At 58.8% G+C, this 20,917-nt stretch overlaps 1 protein-coding gene across 3 annotated transcripts in view; it reads right to left on the bottom strand.

Annotated features, from left to right (window-relative positions):
- Positions 1-14,127, bottom strand: part of PACS2 (phosphofurin acidic cluster sorting protein 2) — a 57,156-nt gene extending 43,029 nt beyond the window's left edge. For 2 of the 3 annotated variants that reach the window (XM_028095776.2, XM_028095775.2), the window contains exon 1: positions 13,970-14,126. In XM_028095776.2, the coding sequence (XP_027951577.1) occupies positions 13,970-14,088 (119 nt within the window). In that variant the 5' untranslated portion in view covers positions 14,089-14,126. Of the gene's footprint in view, positions 1-13,969 lie in introns of all 3 variants that reach the window. The other variant, XM_028095777.2, reaches the window with a different exon arrangement.
- Between the last annotated feature and the right edge of the window lie 6,790 nt (positions 14,128-20,917).

The following is a 20,917-nucleotide window of genomic DNA, read 5'->3' on the forward strand; positions in this document are numbered from 1 at the left end:
TGATCAGTTTCTGAGGAAAAAATGACCAAAATAGCAAAGGAAAAGCATAACAAAGAGAAAATGACAGACAGGAGTGCCAAAAAATCAGTCGCCACAGAAATACAGTCTTGCCAGTTAAGAGTCATCTGGGTTGGGCGCCTGGGTGGCTCAGATGGTTAAGCGTCTGCCTTCGGCTCAGGTCATGATCCCAGGGTCCTAGGATCGAGTCCCGCATCGGGCTCCCTGCTCCTTGGGAGCCTGCTTCTCCCTCTGCTTCTCTCTCTCTCTCTCTCCCTCTGTCTCTCATGAATAAATAAATAAAATCTTTTAAAAAAAAACAAGTCATCTGGGTTTTCACAACACTTTGTAAGCGGCAGGAGGCTGACCTCATGGGCTGGGCGGGGCCACACCGGGCGCAAAGGGCACCACGATGATGTCAGGACGTGCTTAAGATGGAGAGTGGGGTTCGAGCAAACAGCAGAAAGTACAAGGGCCCTGCCACCAGGAAGCTGAGCCACGGCCAGCTCCGGCCACCTCCCGACCTCCTGCAGAAGATGCGAGTGCTGGGTCCGGAGGGGGTCAGGTGCACGGCCCCCGTGGTGACCTGGGCAGTAGCAGCACCCCCCAGGGCCAGGGTCCACAGGGAGATGCCACTTGCCCCGTTGGCCAGGGGCATGTGACCAGAGGCCTGCAGGAAGGGAGCAGGATGTGGTCATCACAATCGTGGCCTCGGCTGGGAAGGGACACAAGATAAAATTCCAGCAAGCTGTGTCTGCCCCCTCACAAACACGCCGTGGGCTTCTTGGCACATCCAGCCCAGCTCTCCGCTGAAACCACCCGGTAGGCACTTCAGCCCGCCTGGGTGGGGTCCTGCCCCAGAAGCCACCACGCTCCAACCCCCACGCACACATCACACCACCTCCACCAGCACCAGGCCCCCCATCCTTCCCTCCATGCCGCACCAGCCCGGCGCCCCTCCCTCCCTCCCCGCTGGCCACCTGGGCACACCCACGTCACCAGCAGCTCTGCACCCGACATGCTGGACATGCGCACCAGCTGCCCACCCAGCTCCTCCCCAAGGCCTCCCGGGTCTCTCCACTGCACTCCCCGGGCCGCCATACGTCCCCTCCCACACCCTGCTCTTCCGAGAAGCGGGATGAACTCGCGAGTGGCTCCTTGTGCCAGGAAGCACGTGGCCACCTGCTCCTCAGGGCCTGCAGCCCCCGACCCCCCACCACTCGAGGCTCCCAGACACTGCCTGCAAGCCCCCTCCAGCTACCACCATGACCCTCCTCGCCCAGAGGTGCCCACTCCCTCCAATCCTCTCTCGGTCACCCCCCACCAGGCCCAGCTGCAAGCAGCGAAACCCCCAGGGATCCCAACAAGGGATCCGTGCTCACACATCTCCGTCCAGGAGCAGCCTCCTGGAAAGCCGGCTCTCAGGCCCCTGGTGTCCAGGCACGTTCTCACCCCTCCCACCGCTCGGCGCCCTGCAGCCCAGCGTCCAGCACTGAACCCATCCTCAGCCACACCCCTGCCCTCAGGCCGGAAGGGAGCACGCTCAGGTTCGCCAGAGCAGGGTCACACCGAGGTCAGGCCAGTGGTCAGCTGCACCGGCCTGCAGCCTCCATGGGCACAGCAGTCATTGCTCAGGACCCCTAGCTCCCCGTGCAAAGCCAGAGTGTAGCTCACGGCGTGAAAGAGCCAAGGAGTGCCACCACACCGGGTCAGGTGGGTCCGGCCTCATAGCCCTGCCTCCCTGGAGGGGCTGCGAGAGCCTGAGAGGCGAGGGGCAGAGCTGGGTGCCCGGTGGGGCCGGCATAAGGAGGATGTGGATGCAGGTGGGCCCTTGCCTCTCCACGTGCCTGTTGGGGTCTATAGTGAAATGAACCCCGTGAGCCCACCAGTCACGGGGAGCCTCAGGTCTGGGGAGCACGCTACAGGTGGGCCCCCCCCCAACAGAGGCTGCCTGCCCCCCCCAGCCACTTCGAGCAGCCCTCTGGGTGCTTACATCCCAGCAAGCCCCCAGACGGTACCCAACGTACCACACTACAGAGACCGACACTCTCCTAGAGCTCCCGGACCCCCGCGCCCCCCCCAAACCATCAGACAGGCCGGTGCCCAGGATGGCGCTGGAGGGCTGGGAGCAGCGGGGGAGAGAGGGAGGGGAGCAGGCTGGGCCTGCTTCTGGGGGACAGCAGCCGCAGGGAGCAAATCTGAAATGAGGACCGCAGCATGGAGCTGGGCACCTGGCGCAGGAGGGCCGGGCTGGGGCCGGACATGAGGGTCAGTGCGCGGCCCTGGATGGGGGGATTGGACGTGAGGGTCAGTGCACAGCAGAGAGGGGTGTTGGACATGAGGGTCAGTGCGCAGCTGGGGGGGGTGGTTCGAACGTGAGGGTGAGTGAGTGGCCCTGGATGGGGGGGTTGGACGTGAGGGTCAGTGCACAGCAGAGAGGGGTGTTGGACATGAGGGTCAGTGTGCAGCTGGGGGGGTTCGGATGTGAGGGTCAGTGTGCAGCTGGGGGGGTTCGGATGTGAGGGTCAGTGCGCAGCGGGGGGGGGTGTCAGACATGAGGGTCAGTGCCCAGCTGGGGGAGGTTCAGACATGAGGGTCAGTGCGCAGCTGGGGGGGGTGGTTCGGACGTGAGGGTGAGTGAGTGGCCCTGGATGGGGGGGTTGGACGTGAAGGTCAGTGCATGGCGAGGGGGGGGTGTCAGACATGAGGGTCAGTGTGCAGCCGGGAGGGGGGTTCGGACGTGAGGGTCAGTGTGTGGTGGGGGGGTTGGACGTGAGGGTCAGTGCACGGCCCAGGGGGTCGGACTGAAGCCCGCTGACCAGGTATCTCCCTGGTTGTGCGACTCTGGGTCTGCCTGCCTTTCTTCCTGGGCCAACAGCCGCAAAATCAGGCCACCAGGCTGCATGTCCCATGAGCGGGGGTCTCCTCATCCCCCCCCCTTTTTTTTTAAGATTTTTATTTATTTATTGAGAGAGATAATGAGAGAGAGAGAGCACGAGACGGGGGAGGGTCAGAGGGAGAGGCAGACTCCCCGCTGAGCAGGGAGCCTGATGCGGGACTCGATCCTGGGACTCCGGGATCATGACCCGAGCTGAAGGCAGTCGCTTAACCAACTGAGCCACCCAGGCGCCCCTCAATTTTTTTTTTTTTAAGATTTTATTTATTTGCGAGAGAACGAGAGAGAGAGAGCATGAGAGGGAGGAGGGTCAGAGGGAGAAGCAGACTCCCCGCCGAGCAGGAAGCCCGATGCGGGACTCGATCCCAGGACCCCGGGATCATGACCTGAGCCGAAGGCAGTCGCTCAACAGGCTGAGCCACCCAGGCGCCCTCGTCCCCCTCCTCTTAAAGGTAATTGGAAACATGCCTAGTGGAGGGAATTCTCCAGGCACTCTCTTCTAAACAAGGCTAATCAGACACGTTTCTGTTTGTCCCAAACACAAACAGCTTAAATGGAAATTCTCCATACACCGTTGCCCAGCATGCTCTGATTTACAGGAAAGCGGGTGGCGGGGGCCGACCCTGAGGGTCTGTGTGGCAGGGTTTTCTTGCCCGCCTGGCCAGTTGTGCGCTCGAGAGCCCTCTGCTCTGGGAGAGGCAGCCCACGGCTCTATTTCAGGCACAGAGCACACGCGGGACATCCCAGCTTTCCAGCGACCGTGAGGCCAGCACTGCACAGTTTCCTGTGCCCCCTCCCCCACCCTGTGGCGGCTGGTGACACGGCTGGCCCCTCCCCAGTGGCCGCTGGCCCCTCCGCAGCGGGCCTCTGCGCTGTGCCCGCACAGGATGGAGCGTCTGCCTGTCCGGACTGCAGAGCGGGAGTAACCTGACCCCTGCTCGCCACGCGCCCCGGGGGAGGGCCATTATCACCCTTGTTGAGGAAACTGTTCTCTGAGAGGCAAACTAGGAAGGAGGAAAGCAGCTGTGGCCAACCCCTGCTCAGATCTGGAAGGCGGGGGGCTGGGCCTAGCAGGGCCTCACAACGGGCGGAGGGCACGGGGCGCACCCCCAACCACACCAGCTCCCCCAACAGAACCTTCACTGTGGCCCCCACAGCTGGTCTGCTGCCTGCCTGAGGCTTTTTCCTGCTGAGACTGACACCATGGGGGACTCCCGGGGGGCTTGGTCATCAGCAGTCCTGCTCCAGGGCTGGGCTACAAATCAACACACTTCTGGAAACTTCCATGACCTGCCAAGGCCAGAGTGGCATAGTCTGGAACCCATAGAGAGGTTCTGGCCCATCCTCCCTGGCACATGCAGGCAAGTCCGGGGCAGAGGCGTCAGATGCCCCCCAGTGCAGACCCCAAGGCCTCAGCCTCCCGTCTCCTCGCCGGGGACTCACCGCAGGGCCCTTCCCTCAGCTGTGCAGCAGCACAAACCGCGAGGCTGGGGCACAAAGCAGGAAGGCGGCTTCCACTCTCATGGCGCTGCCTGAGGGGCAATTCACTGGTAGGGGGCCCTTGTGTGCCCACTACCCGCCAGACCCCCAGCCTCCCCGATGTCCCTTCTCCTCTGGGACGCCCCCGCCGTCTTCCCTCCCAGGGGCTTGCTCTGAGCAGGGCCCTGCCTGCCCTCCCTGCCATCAGCTCAGCCCCCGCCCTGCCCTCACGCCTCTCTCGGGGGCCCCACACCCACGAGGCAAATGCACCCACAAATGAGTTCATCGTCCTGCCCCTGGATGCTCCATCGGACAAGCACTGTGTTTGTAAACACACCCCACGCTCGCTCATTTCCTGGCAGAGAGAGGTGTGTCATTCCCCATTACCCTCCCAAAGTGTGATCACCCTCCACTTTTGTTAAAGCCTACGCTGGAATCCAGCAAGAGCCTGCATGCTCTGGAGGACCGGCCGGAACGGCCTGGGACCCCCACGGGGACCCCAGGGGACAGTGAACTGGTCGCAGGCTAGGCACCAGAGCCCACGACCCAGGACAGGCCTTCACAGCCAAGGTGCCCCCACCAGCCTGGAACAGATGTAGCAGGGCAGCGCCTGGGCCACTGCAGAACCCAGGAGGGCTCCCCAGCCCCCATGCCCTCTCTGGGCCCACCGCAGAGCATCTCCAGGTGGCCTGTGCCCAGGCATGTCCCCAGTGGCACTCAGGACAAGCCAAACTGCCCGTGCAGAGGGACGCCCTAGCACAGCGACTCACTGACCAGAGCACCGCCCCCCGCCCCCCGCAGGACACCCGGCCTGAGGCACTTTCAGGTGCCCCGGAGACACCCAATGTCCACTCCCAGATGGGCAGGAATGAGCCTGTGAGAGATGAGACACCACAGAGCACCCTGCCGAGTTCAGAAGCGTGGGGACAGCCGCCCTCCTGGGGCCTGGGGACACCTGCACGGAGCCGTCCCTCAGCTGCAGCAGCTGAGGCCCAGGAGAAGCTCATCTAAGACCAGGGTGGTGCTAACCGACCATGACACAAAGATGCAAGGTCAGCAGCGGTCACACTGGAAAGTGAACCTCAGGTTAAATGAAAGATGCAGGTGCCCCCGCTGTCCCCAGTCTGAGGCTCTGACTCACACACAATCACCCCAGAGGTCACCCGAGAGGGTCTGCCTAGGGGGCACCACCACTGTCCCAATGCGGACGTGTGCCCTACAGTTGAGCAGTTGGGGACAGAGGAGCCCACACCACACAGAGGAGGCTGGAGGCTGCAGACCATGCAGAGCAGAGCCAACACGCTGGTGAAGGGCACAACCACTTCCGGGCGGAGGGAAGGGCCTCGGAGGGCCTGACCAGGACTGGGGGGCAGAGACAGGGGCCAACCCCCTGCCAGCAGAGGCCAGGGGGTGATCGTGCGGATGGACTCCCGAACCTGCGCTGCTCAGCTGGGCCCGCACCACGTGTGCAAGGGGCGCGCGCTGGAGCAGAACAGCCACATGGGGACGGGACACGCAGCCGGCTGACAGCCAGCCGTCAGACATTCGAGGCACCTCCCTTTCTGCCCAAGACCCAGCACGGAGGAGAAAAAGGCTGGGCCAGGCTCCTCCCGAAGCCCACCCAGCCCACCTGACGACGGGGGGTCCACACGGCCCTCCTGTCCCAACATCAGGACAACAGTGCCCTCAGGGCAGGGCCACCAAAGGGCCTCTCCTTGCACCTCAGGGTGTCAGCACCATGGCTGGGTGCTTACCTGGGGCCTGGGCGTGCACACGTGTGCACACGTATGGGTGCCACAAGGGGCACTGACGGCCCACGTCCACCCCACAGATGTCAGCCCACAGGCCATGGACGGCGGAGCCGGCTTCCTCGGTCTCTCCCTCAGAGCAGACTCTATCCTTCAGACACTGCAAGCACCCCAGTCCACTCTCAAACGCCTGCCCCACCTCCACCCGCGCACACATCTGACAACGCCAGTCGCCAGCCAAGTCCACAGCTGACGCAGCCTGGGGCCCACCCTGCACCGCTCTCCAGCACACACCCTCAACGAGGGCGGTGGCTTCCTCCCAGCTCGAAACAGAGCTCACACTCCTGAGCAGAGCACCTCCATTCAGCTCCAGGAGCGCTCACCAAGTGGCCACTCCATGTCCATGCCGAGCTCTGGACAGGGCTGGGAGACGGCGCAGTCCCCGCCAGCTGCAGCAGCCCTCGTGCAGAGGCAGCAGGACGTGCGCCGGAGTAGAAGGAGGGGCTGAGAACTGGCTACCATTACAGGGACCTGTGAAACCTGCCCAGCCCATGCTCACCAAGAGCACCCAGTGGGAAGGGTTACTACACATCCAGATGGCAGCCCAGAAGGGAGGAGAGAGAGCATGGGACAGATGCAACACTTCCCCGCACTGGTAAAAACCACCAACCCACAAAGTTGGAAAGCCCAACCCTGACTGTGACGGTATCAGGAGAAAGTGACACCTGGACATAAAGCCACCAGGGAGAAGGACAGACCTTCAAAGGACTCTCGCCTGACGGACAGCTGACTTCTCAAGAGCAAAACTGAGCAAAGTCAGGGAATGTGCATCTTCCACATGCAGAGGGGAGATGCCTCCTGCACCCCACGCCCCCCAGGACACCTGCACGTGCAGAAGGGAGATGCCCCCTGCACCCCATGCCCCCCAGGACACCTGCATGTGCAGAAGGGAGATGCCTCCCGCACCCCACGCCCCCCAGGACACCTGCATGTGCAGAAGGGAGATGCCTCCTGCACCCCACGCCCCCCAGGACACCTCCTGCACCCCACGCCCCCCAGGACACCTGCATGTACAGAAGGGAGATGCCCCCTGCACCCCTACGCCCCCCAGGACGCCTGCACCGCCATGCCCCCAAAACACCTGCACCCCCACAACCCCCCAGGACACCTGCATGTGCGGAGGGGAGATGCCGCCCGCACCCCCACAGCCCCCAGAAACAAGGGTAAGCATTTTGAGAACACGGAAAGAGCAGTTAGTTATCAATACATCCTCACTAAAGAAAATCCTAAAGATGCACTTTCAGATATAAGAGGCAGAAAACAATTCCAAGTTCTGAGTTGCCAGAAGAATGAAGAAAAGCGATGAGTTTCGAGGTTAATCGGGTGCTCGCAGAATAAAGGAATAACCTCTTGTGCGCTTAGCAGGAAAATTAAAATATACTTAACAAGGGTGCATGATCTTGAGAGAGTTGGGTCAAAATAACATGTTGTGAGGTCTGTCCCTGCGTCTAATGTTAGGAACGGGATAAAGACGAATTAACTTTGAAATACAGCCAGTATGGGGGGGCGCCTGGGGGGCTCAGTCGGTGAAGCCTCTGAGTCTTGGTTTCAGCTCAGGTCATGATCTCAGGGTCGTGGGATCGAGCCCCGCGTCGCCTCCACACTGGGCACACTGGACCCTGCTGAAGATTCTCTCCCTCTGCCCCTCCCCCATAAAATAAATACCGCCAGTATGCAAATTACGATTTACACAGTAACCACTAAGACACAGAAACAGTGGTAAGTTTCAAACTAATATATGAGATGGAAACAGAATAAGGAAAAAAAATCAGTGCAAAATAAGATAAAACAAAAGAGAAAAACAGACATAAAAAAAGGAAAATAATAAGCACAAAAAATAAAATGATAGGTATGCACCCAAATATCAATAATTTTGATAAATGACAACAGACTGAATGTTCTAGTTAAAAAATAAAGATTGTCAGATTGAACGAAAATGAAATCTAGATCCATGCTGAAAAATAAAAGGCACATCTCACGTGTAGGGTACAGAAAGGTCTAAAGAAAAAAGATGAAAGAAGAAATAGGGAAATACTACCCAGAACTATCCTGTCACCAAAATGCACGTTCAGACGGAAAGCATCACCAGATAGAGTCATAAATGCTAAAAGTTCAAAACCCCTGGAAGGTCTTCTAACCCAAACGTATATGCCTAGTAATATAGTTTCAAAATGACAGAGCTCCAAGAGAAGTAGATAAATTCAGCACCAGATTAGAAGGTTTTAACTCACTTCTCCAGGAGACAGAAAGGGGGACAGATCTGCAGACCGCAGTGAACCAAGCTTGTTGTGCATGGACAGACATCCAACACCGTCCACTGCCAGACACACATTCCTATTCAGTACAAAGAGAGCAGCCACGAAAACTGACTCAAACTGAGCCGTAAGGCAAGTTCCGAAAAACATGAAGGACCTGGTGTCATACTGACCACTTTCTCTGACCACAACATGACTAAGTCAGAAGACAACCATGGGACGGGGAGAGAGAACTGGATCATGGAAAAGTAACTAGGAAAAAAACCTGTATGTTTGCCTGTTAAGAAACTTCGAAATATCCTGACAGGCTAAAGAATGATGGGAAATAAAAAAATATACACATATCTCAAGTGGGACGACTCGCCACGTAAAAGCTTGTGAGATGCAGTTAAAGCAGGCTCTTGTTTGGTAGGTATGGGTGCTTTGTACAAAAGGAAATGAGGAGGAAAATAAGGAGCCATGCATTTATCTTAAAAAATTAGAACAAGAACAGCAAAATAAACCTGAGAAGCATAAATGGCAGGAAATAAACAACTAGCATTTATTTTTAAACACTGATGAGCCCCTGGTAAGACAGATCAGAGCAGAGCGTCCCTGTCCACCTGCACAGTCAACGGAAGGAATTGAAGGGGACAGCTCTACAGATCCTGCAGCCATTTAAAAAACAAAAGAGTATTATGAGCAACTTTGTGCCAATAAACCTGAAAATCTGGACAAAATGGACAAATTCTCAGAAATACATATTTTTTAAAAAAACAACTTGTGGGGGGGGTGTCCTCTGCCCACTAAAGACACTGAATCCGGGTTGCGCTGCCTACAAAGCAACCCCAAGCTACTTTATGGGTGACTTTTCCCAAACATTCAGAGGATACATAGTTCCAGTCTTTTATAAACGACACCACGGCACAGCAAATGAGTTCATGCTCTGAAGCACACCCTACAAAGTATCTTGGTGCCAAAATCCGGTGAGATCATAGACCCTACATACACACAGGAGTCCTAGATCATAATCATCTAAATCCACCAATGAACAAGAAGGGTAACGCTGCATGACTAGGCCAGAGTTTTTCCAAAGGATGGAAGGTTAGTTCAATACTAGAAAATCCATTTACGTAAGGTAACGTTATGTAAGGTAACAGCAAGTCAAGGAAAACCACATGATGCTCTTAATTAAAAAAAAAAAAAACGTGTTTGGTTATATTCAACATCCACTCCCATCAAGCACAGAATAAAGTCTCAGGAGAAGCCATCATGCAGCTGTCAGACGGCTGCAAGTCAGAAGACACGGCGTGAAATGTAACAGAGCCACGGTGACGGCTGCCGATGGTGACACCACTCCAGAAAACGGCAGTTCCTCCCGAAACTGACACACGCCCACCTCCCCCACGGCCAGTTATTACCAAAGAGAAGTGAAAGCGTATGACTTCCAAAGTCCTGCACCCAAATGGTTGTAGCAGCTTTGAACCCAAGAGCCTCGAACTGCAAACAACCCACCCACCTACCAAAAGCAGCGGGTTTACACCAAGTGTGGTTTACTCCTGCAGTGGGACGCCACGCACGGGGAGGAAGGAGCTGTGGAAGCAGACTCCGCGTGGGTGAGTCCAAGAGCTGCACACTGGCCATGCCACCAGGCAGAAGGCCTAGGACAGCAGACGGCCTGCAGGTGCACAGCGCCGCCAAAACTAGAGCAGCTGGACATCCCTCCACCACGTAAACCAAACCACAACCAGGTCCCTCAAACGCACCAAGGATGCAAACAAGGAGTTCGGAGAAGTAAGATTTGACTGAATGATATGCACAGGAAAGGATGAGCAGCCTCTCAACAACTGGTGAAAAACCCCCAACAGGAAAGAAAAAATAGTAGGAAGCTCAAGGGTGTGAAGGGACCCAGAACCTGCTGAGGTCCAGGGTGGGGGCCCAGGAGGCCACTTTGGGAACCCCAGCAGTGCGGCACGCCTAGGAGGCAGCCAGGAAGGGTCGGACACCGCTGCTGATGGCGACAGGGGCGGAGTGCGGCCTGTAGCGTTTCCTCGGGGAAACCCACACAGTCAGGCCTCCCTCAAGTTACAGCCCCAACACCTGGCAGGAGCCCCTGGGAAGAGCAGAGAGCTGGCCACCACAACCAGAGGGCCGAGCCAGCCAGGCCCAAGGCAGAGGCACAGACCTTGCAGACCGCCAAGAAATTCACTTCGTTGGAAGGAGACTGGACACTTCTGGCTGGGGAAGGATTACCGTCCCCTGAAGAAAATGCCCAGACTCAAGTTGGGGAGAAAAATCAAAATGAGAAGGAGAAAGAAAAATTGGCCAAAGAAGTGACCTGCAATTTCGCTGACAAGTAAGTGCAAATGGCCTGCATTAGTAATCAGAGAAATTCAAATGAAAACCACAATACCATTTCACACCCACCAGACTGGCAAAAATTAAGTCAGGCAAAGTGTTGGCAAGAATGCAGAGCACTGGGGACACGCATCCCCGCCGGTGGGGGCCGGAGCTGGCACAACCACACTCCCTGGAGCCGCCTGGTAGTAACACTGAGTACACACCCCCAAACCCTACTACGGGCATGTGCTTACGACAGGCCTGGCCGCCCACAGCCACACACGTGGAGAGGACCGGCACTCGGATGCCGACAGCAGCACGGATGAAACTGGCTGCCACCTGGAAATGAGCCACAGGTCCCCTGACAGCGGGGACCCACACCATCATTTTGCAGGGACCACCACGTGGCAGCGGCAGCTACCGGCGCAACGTCACCCCGAAACGTAAGGACTGGGCAAAAACAAGACGCGCAAAGGCACAGAGAGGGCATGGCCCCTTTTACAGAGAGCCCAGGAGCACAGTAAGAACAGCCCGTCCAAGGACTCACGCACAGGAGGGACAAGCAGGGGACCAGCACCACCTCTCAGGGAGGGGCCCCACTCACCAGGAAAGTAGGGGGGCATTTGCTATAACCGACATTCTGTACGTGCGACCCATCAACTGCCGGCCTATCCTGACGACTCGTGGCCACGGGACACAAGCTGCCGTCACCCCTCCCCCCTCCCCCGTCCCCCACCCAGGCGGAGCCACGGAGCCCCCAGCACCTGTGCTGTCCAGCCCAGCCCTCACATCCCCCTCACACCCTCCCCCGCACTCAAGGGGTGGACTTCCCAGGCCAGCTCCAGGAGAGGTTGACGACGCCCCTAAGCTCTGACACCCTCCCGGCATCTCCTGCAACCAACCCCCCCACCCCCAGTTAAATTTCAGTGCTCTTTTGGAGGAGCTCCAGGAAGCTGCTGAGGAGGAGCAGCAAAGATAGGCCACAGCCCCCACCCTGTCTGTGGGCACGTGCAGTAGCAAGGGGGGCACAGGCGTGGGTCTGGGGGGCAGTGCCCGGAGGAGGCAAGGGGGGACAGGCGTGGGTCTGGGGGGCAGTGACCGGAGGAGGCAAGAGGGCACAAGCGTGGGTCTGGGGGGCAGTGACCGGAGGAGGCGAGGGGGGACAGGCGTGGGTCTGGGGGGCAGTGACCGGAGGAGGCAAGGGGGGCAGGCGTGGGTCTGGGGGGCAGGGACCAGAGGCAAAGAGGGGACAGGCATGGATTTGGGGGGAAGGGGGGGATAGGTGTGGGTCTGGGGGGCAGTGACCAGAGGAGGCGAGGGGGGCAGGCATGGGTCTGGGGGGAAGGAGGGGAACAGGTGTGGGTCTGGGGGGCAGTGACTGGAGGCAAGGAGGGGAAAGGCATGGATTTGTGGGGAAGGAGGGGGACAGGCGTGGGTTTGGGGGGCAGTGACAGGAGGAGGCAAGGAGGGGACAGGCGTGGATTTGGGGGAAAGGAGGGGGACAGGTGTGGGTTTGGGGGGCAGTGACAGAAGGCAGCCAGCACAAGAGGTCCACTGGGTCGTGGTGGTGGTGACAATGCATAGGGGGGCAGACAGAAGCAGCGGGTTGGGAGGTGCGGAGGGAGTCCACAATGACCCTAGCTGTGGGGCTCCACGCTAAGGCAACTGCCCAAGATGGGAAAGGGTGAGCAGGCTGGGCCTGGGGAGACGCTCTTGACCTTGGCTACCAGGCCCAGACACTTCCCAGAGAAGATGCAAGCAGGTGGATCTGGAGTCCTTGGCCCCAAACCCTGGCTAACACTGACCCTCAGGTCACACAGGAGGCCCCATGCAGATCTGGCAGGTGTGTTGAGGGCCCACCCTCTCCAGCTGGCACAGCCAATACTCTGACCTCCCAGCCCTCAACTCCTGGAGGGCAAACCCCACAGACTGGAATCCCCAACACCTCACTCTGCAACACCTGTAGGATGAGCTGTGGCTGCGTGTGTGCCACCCCCCCCCAGCAGTTCACCACCCACTCCCTGTGCCTGAATGGCAATCCTGAGGTCCTCACCAGGAGGTCTCCCCAGAGAGCACTCTTCCCTGCAGCCCTCGAGGCCTGGTGTCCACTCCACAATAGACCCTGGTGCGAGTCTGTCTCCCCCTCTCAGCCTGAGAGCTGCATCATCGGGGGCCACTGAGTCAGGAAGAAACCAAGAGAGCTCCAAGCTGGCAAGAAAAACAGGGAAGCTGCCAGTCCGAGTGGAGTTGATCTGGCTATAGCACTGGCCTGTGGGCTAGACCTCGACCAGCTGTTGCCACGGGGGTCCAGGCGTTTCCCCACCAAGTGAGAGGGAGGTCTTTTGCCATGGCGAAATTGACAGCCTGATGCAAAGAGCCCTGCTCACCAACACGCAGGTGTGTCTAAACGAGGAAGCACAGTGCAAACAGGTAAAGGGCCAGCAGGACAGAGCAGGCCCCCAAGGCTGGGAATAAACAGGCGTGTGCTGGATGAAAAGAGTACAATCATGGTCCCAACTTTAGGTGTTCTCTGGACACTGCGGGCCCTGCGGGTCACTCCCAGGACGCTCAGGCTTGACAGGGTGGCTGGCCGCAAAAGGAAATCTGACAGCAGTGGAGAGAGAAGACACCTGAGTCAACTCCACCAGCACCGCATCAGTGGACAGGTGCAATGAAGCAGCCAGGGAGCGGAACCAGGTGAGCTCCCTGAGCCTCAAAGACCGCGGGGCCGGAGAAACCCGCGCCACTCCCTCCCGGCGGTGCCAGGACCTCAGAAGCCCTCCATGCGTCAGAGATTGCTCCCACAGAATGCGCAAGCCGGAGTGGGGGGCGCAAACGCGAAGCCCGTGGTGGGGGACCCTGGGCAGACGGTCGTGCGTGCGGGTCTTGGGTGGATCGACCCGGGTGGGGGCCCCGGGTGCGAGGTCCCGAGGGACTGCCCCGCCGCACTGTCCCCGCTGCCCCCCCTCCCCCAAGCACGAGGTCCCTGGTGGAGTCCCGGGTGGGGACGGCCCGGGGCGCAGGTCCCGGATGGACAGTGCCGGGCGGGGACCCCGGGCGCAGGTCCCTAGTGGACGGTGCCAGGCGGACAGTCCCGGTGGGGACGGCGCGGTGCGCAGGGCCCGGATGGACAGACCCAGGCGGACAGTCCCGGGCGCAGGTCCCGGGTGTCCGGCAGGTGCGCGCGGGAACAAAGCGGCCGGGCGGCGGCGTACCTGGGCACGCAGCTGGGGCTGGAGCCGTCCACCTCCCAGGTGGCGAACAGGTTCATGGGCACGGGCGTGTTGAGCGCGGCGGGCGCGCCGGCCAGGCCCAAGCGGCCCCGCTCGGCCATGGCGCCGGCCCCGCCGCTCCCTCGGCGGCCTGGGCTGCGGCCGGGCCGCGGACGCGCGGCGGGCGGGCGGGCGGGCGGGCCGGGCGCGCGGAGGGCGGCGGCGCGGTCACATGGCTGCCGGCGGCGGGGACGGCCGGGCGGGCGGCGGACAGGCCCGCGGGCGGCAACCAGGCTGCGGCCGCCCCGCCCCGCCCCGCGCCGCGCGCCCCGCCCCGCCCCGCGCGCCCCCGCCCCCACCCCGCCCCCACCCCGCCGCCGCCGCCGATTGGCTGGGCGGGAGCGCGCTCGCCGCCTCGAGCCCAATCACGGCCGGCGGAGCGCTCGCCGGAAGTGCGGGGACGCGCGCGCTCCCTGCAGCCGACCGGCGAGGCGTCCCTGGCCCGCGGCCCGCGGGAGCGCGCGCCCGCGCCTGCGCACGGGCCCCGCCCCGCCCGCCCCACCCCGCCCCGCCCCCCAGGAGCCGCCGGGTGGGACACCGCCCCACCCCCCACCCCCCCACCCCCCACCCCCCCATACACACACCCTCCCCCCTCCCCCCTCTCCCCGGGGTCCGCGCTCCCCACGCGTTCCCGCGTCCCCGGCCGCCCGCACCCGCCCAGCACCCCAGCCCCGCGCACTCGCGTGTCCGCGGCGCCCCCCAGGGGCACTCATTGTCGCCCGGTGTGCCCCGTGTCCCCACGCACCGACTCCGGGGCCTCCGCGCGTCCCCACCCCCTCGCGCACTGCCCCTGCCCCCGGGGTCCCCAGTACCGACGCCCTAGCGCACCGGGCCTCCTGTCCGCTGGAGGCTCTCCCACCCCGCGAACTCTCCGTGCGCGCCCGCGCCGACCCCGCAGGCCTCCAGTGTCCCTCGCCCCCCGCGGGGCCCTGGCGGACTCCAGCTGGGGCGTACAGAGCGCCTAGCCCGCCAGGGGGTCCTGCCTTCGGGGGCGCTGGGGCGCTGCGACTGGCCCGGCGTATGGAGCTGATCCTAGGCCGACTGGTCCGCTTGGCAGCGCGCTCTCCCCGCCCGAGCCCCCTTACTACCCAGCAGTGCCCCTGTGCGTTCTTGACGGGAGAAAATGGAGAACAACGTCCGGGGCAGGGGCGGCTCCTGACCCTGGGGCTCGCGGGGCACTTGGGGACCCAGGCCGGTAGGAGACCGTGACCAGGGCGACCCACTGGGCCTGTGGGGCAGCGAAGGTGGGGAAAGGTCGCAAGAAAGGCCATCTAGATTTGGGGGCCCGAGGAGGAATGTCCTGCCCCATCCTTTGGTGGTGGTTCTGGTCAGTCACCAGATGCTGCTCTGGGATGTAGCAAAGCTTTTCTGGCGTCCCTTCTGTTTCTTTGTATCCACACTGTTACACAGTTGCTTCTCTTTCTGTCCCTGTGTTTTGTTGTCTACAAGTAGTTTTCTTGAAGCAAGTCCAGTCCAAGCAAACCCTCTTTCTTCCCATCCGGGGTGCCGCTGTGTCCGGCAGGGGACCCCATGCTGCTCCCTCCCTGGGAGAGCCAGACCTCCAGCTCCAGCTGCGGCCCCCTATCTGCAGCTACAAACAGCCAGGCCACATTCGGGAGAGAACAAGAGGGTCTGTGTTTCCCACTTGCTCCCGCCCCTGTGGGGTGGCACAGCCGAAGCCTCAAAGCTTCGAGGGCCTGTGTGTCCTCAGCCAGCCGACCGAGTAGTGGTGCACTGAGAGCTGGCCCCGCCAGACAGAGCGCCTGGGGGTCTCCTATGCGGTGGGGGGAGGGGGACAGGACGGTGCTCAGGGAGCACGCAGCTGTCCCCGTGAGCACAGGCTGCCTTTGGTGGCGGGGCAGAAGCAGCCAGCCATCGACAGCGTTGGGCGCACGGCGCTGCGGGGCAGTCGGCTGGGTGGGGTGCCCGACACTCCACGTCTGTGTGTGTCAGCAGCGCGCCCAGGCAAGGGGTACAGCGAGGGGCCACGTGAGGAAACATGGGTGACCACGCCAAGCACATGGAGGCTTGACACCGGCGCCCATTCTAGGAGAGCCGGGCACCTCCTGTGTGGCAGCCGGCATCGCGAGCCCTTCCCGGACCTGACGGTCCTGTCCGCATTCCCCCTTGACCGCTGAAGAACCTGAGGCACACACGTTATGCAGCTGCTAAGGGGAGGTGCCCAGGTGTGTGTCCCACAGTCGGGCCCAGAGCCACCCCACGTGACCATCATGGTGGAAATTCTTAAATACTTCTTCAAGTCAGGGAGGCAGAGACAGCACATCCCCCACCCCACCCCGTGCACTCTACCGGTGACGCCGTCTGTTCTGTTTTTTAAAGTGGTACTATGTGAACACCGAAATGTTAGTGGGGATGAAATTGTGGCCTTCCGTGTTTTCCAGATTTTCTACAGTGATGATCAGAGTTACGTTTTTGGCCAGAACCTGTTATTTGCATTGTCATTCTCTGTAGTTGAAAATGAGTCTATGTTCATCTTCCACTTGTGGAATATCCCAGGATGAGTGCCTTGAGAGCTGGGAGGACACCCTTCCATAGAAGCCCGGCATGGTGTCACACACACACACACACACCCCAAATGTTGGGAGCACATCTGCTTTCTGATGGTTGTTTCTTTAAAGCAGGAACTAAGGGCGCCTGGGTGGCTCAGTCGTTAAGCATCTGCCTTCGGCTCAGGTCATGATCCCAGGGTCCTGGGATCAAGTCCCACATCGGGCTCCCTGCTCGGCGGGAAGCCTGCTTCTCCCTCTGACCCTCTCCCCTGCTTGTGTTCCTGCTCTCACTGTCTCTCTCTCTCTGTCAAATAAATAAATAAAATCTTTAAAAAAATAAAAAAATAAAGCAGGAACTAAGTTCAAAAGGAACTTCTCTGGACAACTGGGGCAGCTGGGTGTGGTTGGGGAGGAATCCTGGAGGAGGGGTTGTCCAGAACCCCAGAGCCCCAGAAGGGCTTCGTGACGACCTTTCCTGAGGACCTGACAGTCTGGCCAGACCTTTCTGGGCCTGCCACCATTTTTTTAAATGAATTAAAGCCTCAGGTTTCCAACTGGTGCAATGGACTCCTGCTGTGTTGCAGGTTGGAGGAGGTCAGGCTCAAAGCCCCTTTCATGGGCGCCCCCACCATCACTGAGAGCCCCTCTTCCTGCAGGTCGGGGCTCTGGCATTTCTAGTTGGGCAGTATGGACCTCTGGCTCTTTGGAAACTCATTTATCTATTCAGCCTGACTTAGGATTATACACCCCAGGTGTGGGGACATGATGAGGCACCAGGCAGGTGTGGCCCCTGCTGGCAAGAGAGTCCCCTGTGGGTGTGAGGACTGCCAGGCTCCCCTTAGTCCAGGAACCGGGCATGCATCTTCCCACCAGGAAAACTTCAGGCTCACAGGCACAGTTGGCAACAGAGGGTGCCAAATCTCTGCTGTGCTCACATGGGGAGGCTGGAACACTCCAGTGCACTGAATGGAGGGGGGGGCGGCTCAGACTGTCAGGTAGGTGGCTGGGGCCTCCTATAGGGCCCGGGCACCCGTCAGCTGCATGGCCTCTGCCTGTTCCAGCCTGCAGCTTTGCTGGCCTTCTCTTCCTTCCAGGAGCCAGGCTGAGGAGACTGCCCTTGCTGGAACCTGTGCTTGTCTAGTCTCTGCTCCTGGCAGAAGGACTCTGAAACTCCTGCATTTGGCCTGTGTCACAACCATTGTGCTGGACGGAACAGCGGTGTGCCCGAGCCCCCACTGCTGAGGTAGGCACAGAAACTCCCTGCACAGAAGGCACAGCAGGCTTCCAGGAGTGGCCAGGGAGGCAGGCCTCCTGCAGGGAGAGGAACACGGGTCTCCAGGGACCCAGGCAGCCTCCTGATGAAGGGCAGGTACACAGGGGATGGTGTGAATGGGAAGTCAGGCTGCTAGCTCCCGGGGCATGTCTGAGATGCTCCAGGAGGACTGGAACAGGGGTGTGGGCACTTGGTACACGAGCGGCATCGGGTGTGTGTGGACTCACTTTAAGAGCACTATCAATGATCCATCTGTTGGTATTCCAACCCCGTTACGCACTGCTGCTGACTCACCGCTATAGAAGCTACCAGTTCCCTCAGGAGCTACCCAGCCAGCACATCCAAGTAACGGTCACAGGGTTGAGTCCAGAGGTTCAGATATTTCCTCATTTGTTCACTTAATAAATGATGATCGAGCCAGTTTCAAACCCTGAGAACACAGGAAAGAAAACGGAGGACAGTTCTCACCCTTGTGGAGCTTACATTCTCCCAGACAGAGAATATGAATGGGTCAACTACACACAGAAACATTGTACTTGCAGATGGGAGGAGTATAACCAGGGTGTCCTGAGACAGGAGAGTTTGAAAGGTTCAGTGGATGGGTTACAATAGCAGATTAGGTGCTGCTGAAGGCGAAATTGGCGAAGCAGAAGACAAACCTGGACAAATTCACCAGATTGCATGGCGAACAGAAATTACAGAGGAGAGGGCTCCTGGGTGGCTCAGTCCTTAAGCGTCTGCCTTCGGCTCAGGTCATGGTCCCGGGGTCCTGGGATCGAGCCCCGCATCGGGTTCCCTGCTCGGCGGGAGGCCGGCTTCTCCCTCTCCCACTCCCACTGCTTGTGTTCCTGCTCTCGCTATCTTTGTCCCTGTCAAATAAATAAATAAAATCTTAAAAAAAAAAAAAAGAAGAAATTACAGAGGAGAGGTAAGAAGTGTGGAGGAAGGTAGGAGGTGTCTGATATATTCACCCAGACATCTGGAGTGGAAGGAAAGGGCTGACAGGGGAGGCCATCTCACTAACAGGACCCCTCCAAGCGGCGTAGCCTTGGGGCGGAGTGTTCTGAGCAAGAGAGAAGAGCAGACGTTGGGTGCGGAGGCCCACAGCCAGAGCTGGCGCCGTCCTGGCAGGAACAGTACTCTGTAGGAGACGGGCAGAGAGGTGGGCAGGGAGGAGTCCATCAGCCACAGGCAGGGGCTCTCCTCTCCTCTGAGGAGAGGCCACCAGCTTCCTGCTCCCTGGTTGTTCTGGGGAGAATGGACTGTGGGGGCGAAAGTGGGTGGAGGTGACCCTGGCGGGGGCATGGACAGAGAGAGAAGCAGGGAAGGGATGGGCATGATTGTAGGTGGCAAGGGTTTTGATTGGCGAATAAGCTGGACGAGGAAGATGAGGGTGTGGGGTGCAGATGAAGATGGCGACCACCATGTTGCTCATGGCAGAGGGTGACTGGGAGGGTATACAAAGGGGAGGCTGTACCCAGTCGGCAGGTGATGACGGTCATAATGGACCCATTAATAATGCAATGTTGATAACGACCACAGTGTATATGGAGAAGTCCTACCAGCAAACACTCCACCTGGGGGCGGGTGTAAGGGAAGCCCATGCAGGTCAAGAAGGGGCCGGGAAGAAGTCACAGAAACCTGGAAGGAGGGAGCAGCATGGGGGGCCCTGAACAGCCCGTGAAAGCTGACCCACCTAGAAGCCCAGAGACAGGGGGCCCGTTCACTCAGAGGCCCCACTTGTCGGGGGAGTAGCTCCACACATGTCTGTTGAATGATCAAGTGGGTGAGGAAGATCTCACAGAGGAGCGGCGAACCAGGGTGTGGCCGCCCATCAGCCAAAACATCAGCAGGTGGAAAATAACGGCAAGCTGGGATCCTGTTCAGAGGAGCAAAAGAACGATAAAATTCCTGGCGACAAACTTTGTCAAAGTTAGAAAGTGTTAAAATTCTACTGCGGAGAATAAGAGAGGTTTATTCAGTCCTAACCTGAACCTAAACTGGGATCGACACCAAAATGTCGGTTTGGATATAGTCAAATTAATTCTCAGATGTACGTGCAACACTGATTGTGAGTGAGCATGTGGCCAGGATGCTTTTGCAGAAGAGGGAGAAGGGGTTGTATCAGCCCTAAGGATGGAGTGACTGGGGTCACGAAGTAGGGACCAGCTGGGGGTGGGGGGGAGGCTGAGAGCCAGGAACGCGCCTCAGGCGCTCAGGACCCCCAGGGGGTGGTGACAGCTGTGCAGGGATTACCAGGGAAAGATAGGTTACCCCCAAAATGGTGTGGGGACAACAGGCTGCACTCTTCTTAAAAAACTTAATCTTTACCTTGCCTTTTACACTAAAATAAATTCCAGACGGAGCAAGAATTTAATCATGAAACATGAAACTATAAAGGCGCCAGAAAAAAATTGGAAAGAATAGTTTATATTTTTTTTAGTGAGGAGGGTTTTTACAAGCAAACTGCAAAGCTCTAAAAGATGAGATTCATAATTTTGTCTACGTTCCTAAAAAAAAAGTCAAAAGACCACAAACTTGGAAAAAATGCAAAAGATATATCAAAAGAATAATTTTTTAACACATAAAGAGCTCTTGCAAATCAGTAAGTTAAAAAAAAAAGAATCAAGGGGCGCCTGGGTAGCTCAGTTGGTTAAGCGACTGCCTTCGGCTCAGGTCATGATCCTGGAGTCCCGGGATCGAGTCCCGCATCGGGCTCCCTGCCCAGCGGGGAGTCGGCTTCTCCCTCTGACCCTCCCCTCTCTCATGTGCTCTCTCTCTCTCATTCTCACTCTCTCAAAATAAATAAATAAATCTTTAAAAAAAAATAAAAATAAAAAAAGAATCAAGTAGAAAAATCTGCAAAAAATATGACCCCCGTTTCACAGCCACTATTAAAAATTAAATTATATAAATTTACAATCAAATAAATGTTACAAAAAATAAAGGTAATAAATACACGGTACTCGTGCTACTAAGTGTAATGCATTTTTAGGACACTCTGTGCTGCTTCTGGCTGGTGAAAATGCTGCTTGCAGCTCTCGCCAAGCTCACGTTCAGGGCCAGCCCTTGGGCGGCTTGAAGTTGGCCGTGTAGGGGCGTCTAACT

The sequence above is a fragment of the Eumetopias jubatus genome, unplaced genomic scaffold, assembly GCF_037043125.1.
Source record: "Eumetopias jubatus isolate StellerSeaLion01/CBP00866 unplaced genomic scaffold, mEumJub1_p1.0 scaffold_7, whole genome shotgun sequence".
Taxonomy (NCBI): Eukaryota; Metazoa; Chordata; class Mammalia; order Carnivora; family Otariidae; genus Eumetopias; species Eumetopias jubatus.